This window comes from Cibotium barometz, chromosome 2 (genome assembly GCF_041138505.1).
Source record: "Cibotium barometz isolate CiBa-2024 chromosome 2, ASM4113850v1, whole genome shotgun sequence".
NCBI classification, from domain to species: Eukaryota; Viridiplantae; Streptophyta; class Polypodiopsida; order Cyatheales; family Cibotiaceae; genus Cibotium; species Cibotium barometz.
Window position 1 is genome coordinate 43,329,783 of NC_141047.1, and position 3,288 is coordinate 43,333,070.

Consider the following 3,288-nt stretch of genomic DNA (forward strand, 5'->3'; position numbering starts at 1 on the left):
TTGCTAATTTTGGTAAATTGGTAGTTGGAAATTTGAAAAGCGAACGCCCATTCCCGAATCCCGAACAGCTGTCTCTCTCTCTCTCCCTCTCGTATGAGCCTTGCGTGAGTCGTAGCCTGTACTATGTAGGTTAAATTCTCTCTCTCTCGTCTGCATGTTAGAAACTTGAAAGTCGCCCTCTCTCTCTCTCTCTCTCTCTCTCTCTCTCTTCGCCACTTCATCATGCAGCCAATCGCTTGCATGGTAGATACTAGAAACTTGAAAGTCGCCCTCTCTCTCTCTCTCTCTCTCTCTCTCTCTCTCTCTCTCTCTCTCTCTCTCTCTCTCTCTCATCACGATTCATAATTCATTTATTCACCTACGCTTGCAACCTGCAAGTTGCATCTCTCTCTCTCTCTCTCTTTGAATCTTGCTTCTTGAAAGGGCTGGAAAAAAGGTGGCTTCTAAGTTCTTGAAAGGGCTGGAAAAAAGGCCAGGTAATGGGCCAAGCACTTTGGGCATGTGTGTGTGTATGACGTCCACATCACGTACATGCAAAATTGTGGAAATGGCCCAATATGTACATGCTTTGTGGAACTCTTGCCAATCGAAAATGGTGATGCAGAGGCCTTAAGTAAAACTTTGCTTGACTTTTTGGCCAAAATGGAGTTGCCTTTGCACAAGATGATTGGTATTGCTATACCGATGGTGCAAGTGTCATGACAGGCTCAGCAAATGGTGTGGTTGCAAGGTTGAAGCAAAATATTCCACATCTTTTGAGCTTTCATTGTGTTGCTCATAGGGAGTCACTTGCAGAGCTGGAGATGCATTTAAAGTGTTCAAAGAGTTCAAGTTTGTGGATAAGATTGCAAAAAGGCTCTTTGAGTGGGTTTGTAGATCGGCAAAGAGACATGTAGCTCTTGCAGAAGTTGTAAAGGCATTCAATCTTGGTAGACATGGAAAATTGAAATTGTTAAAGATGCACGATGTAAGGTGGTTGTCTCGAGGTCGAGTCATGGTTAGAGTGGTGCGTCTAATGCCAGCTTTGTTGACAGCATTGAAGCATGAAGATAGTGAGTTATATGCATCATTGACAAACTATAAGGTGCAATTTCTTTTGAATTTCTTTGCCGATGTGCTTGGAGAATTAAATGTGCTCAATTGCAAGCTCCAAGAGGAGCATCCAGATATTTCTGCTATTGGAAGTCATCTAAAGTCTGTTGTAGAGACACTTCAAATGTCTTTCTTGGGTCGAGTATTTGGCTTTGATACAAAACACACACATGCTTTTTTGACCATGGCTCATGGACAAAATGGGGTGGTGAGTTTTACAGATAGTGCTGGCAAAATACACTCACATGTCTTACCTTTGGGGCCTATGTGTGAAGGAGATATTGTGAATGCATATGAAACTCTACATATAGTGATTGAGAATTTAGTAATGATGGCTACTACTTATGTTAGAAGTTTAGTGGATGCTTTATGGAATCGTTTTAAGGTTGATTTTGAGTTGTTTGAAGCTGTGAAGTATTTTAGTCCAAGAGACTATAATGGAGATTTAGAAAAGCTTGATGATGCCTCACCACTATGGTTGGAAACTCTTTGCAAGCACTTTGGAAAGGAATCTGGCTCTTTCATGAATGAGGTTGAATGCAAAGGAGAGCGTAGATCTTTTGTCTCATGGATGCGAAATTGTTTTAAGCAAAAGAATATGCGTACTGCTTGGCAAGATTGTTGTAATCATGAAGAATTGGAATTCTCTTTTCCATGGACTATGAAGCTTTGGAGAGCCTTGCTTTTGTTACCTCTTTCATCTGTAGCATGTGAGAGAGGTTTCTCAAAGATGAATAAAATCAAGGACAAGTTTCGGAATAGGTTATCCCTTGATATGTTGGGATTGGTGATGTTTGTGGGATTGAATACTCCCAAGGTAAACAACCCTGAAGAGATGCTTTGGGATGAATGTTTTGAAGCTTGGAAAGCTATGAAGAGTAGAAGATCAAGATCCATGGAGACCACTTCTATGCGAGAAGCTTGAATTTGAAGTTTCCTTCTTATGCATTTTGGATTTTTAGGTTCCAGGGCACTTTTTACCCTCTTTAAGAGGGGTTTTTTCCCCTGGGTTTTTATTTGCTTTCTATTAGATTGGCCTTGTATACATTATTCAATTTGCATATTCAAGTGCTTAATGTGAAGATTTTGTTGACGATTTTTAGATTAAGGTGAGATTAAGTGATTTAAATATTGTATGAAGTGAAGATCTTGTCTAATTCATTTAAAGTTGTCATTAAAATCTCTCTCTTATGATGTAAGTTGTTTATATGAATTCAAATAAATTTACTTTGGATAAATGTAGTGATAAAAGTTACCATGAGATGATGATTGTATGATCTTCTGTATTAGTACCATAAATTTATAACTTTTTCTTATATAGATAAATATGGATATGCTTTTAAATGTCAACAATAAGTATTATGCAATTGATAACTGATAACGATCTTAAAATAAAATCTTGTAAACACAATACAAAATGTTTTGTATCTATTTGTACATGACTCAAGCATCACGATGATCTTTCGTCGATAGGAAAATTTTTATTCATCTGTCATTAGACGGGCATTGTAGAAATTTGTTCTTCTTGAAAGAAGGGGAAAATTTTTATGTGTCCTTTGGGTGCCCTTCAAATCCTATCGCTGATAGGGACCATTGCTTTAATAAAAGCATATTTTTCAACCAATCAAAATAAGGACAAATCTTAAATCTATTGTTTCAAAATCTCTACAATACCACTGTTTTATAACTAAAATATCTGAAAAATTATTCCTTAAAATAAGGGATCAAACATCTTTTCTTACAAGTACTTCACATTAAAGTTTAACAGTAGAAATTGTAGATGTTCCAAGATATGGCGGTCTTGAGCCATAACTTCAACAAGATTTTCAATCACCAAACTAGAACACTTACCAAAAATATAATTTTTGAAAAATAAAAATGTGTTCCAAGGGTGGTGTTCAATATCCTAAAAGCAATGCATGGTTAAAGCCAATTCCAAAATCATATGATGATGGTGATTTGAGCATATGGATGTCATCACACTGAGGCGACATGTGCTCAAGAAGGTTTCATACTGTAGATTCATCAAAGCGAAGGTGGATCAAAGCCAAGCGGGATTGGTTCCAAATACCAAATTTATGGAGCTCCTATACATGACGAAAATGCATTGAGAGATTGAGCTCAAATAGTGTGGGTATGGATGACACCTTCAGACTTATATGCCACAAGCATGGTTGACCACCCTATCACAACTAT

At 37.5% G+C, this 3,288-nt stretch overlaps 1 protein-coding gene across 1 annotated transcript; it reads left to right on the forward strand.

Annotated features, from left to right (window-relative positions):
* The first annotated feature begins 958 nt into the window (after positions 1-958).
* LOC147641105 (uncharacterized) lies at positions 959-2,017 on the forward strand. Its single transcript, XM_086811668.1, has one exon. The coding sequence runs from the start codon at positions 959-961 to the stop codon at positions 2,015-2,017; it is 1,059 nt and encodes a 352-aa protein (XP_086667794.1).
* Positions 2,018-3,288: the final 1,271 nt, after the last annotated feature.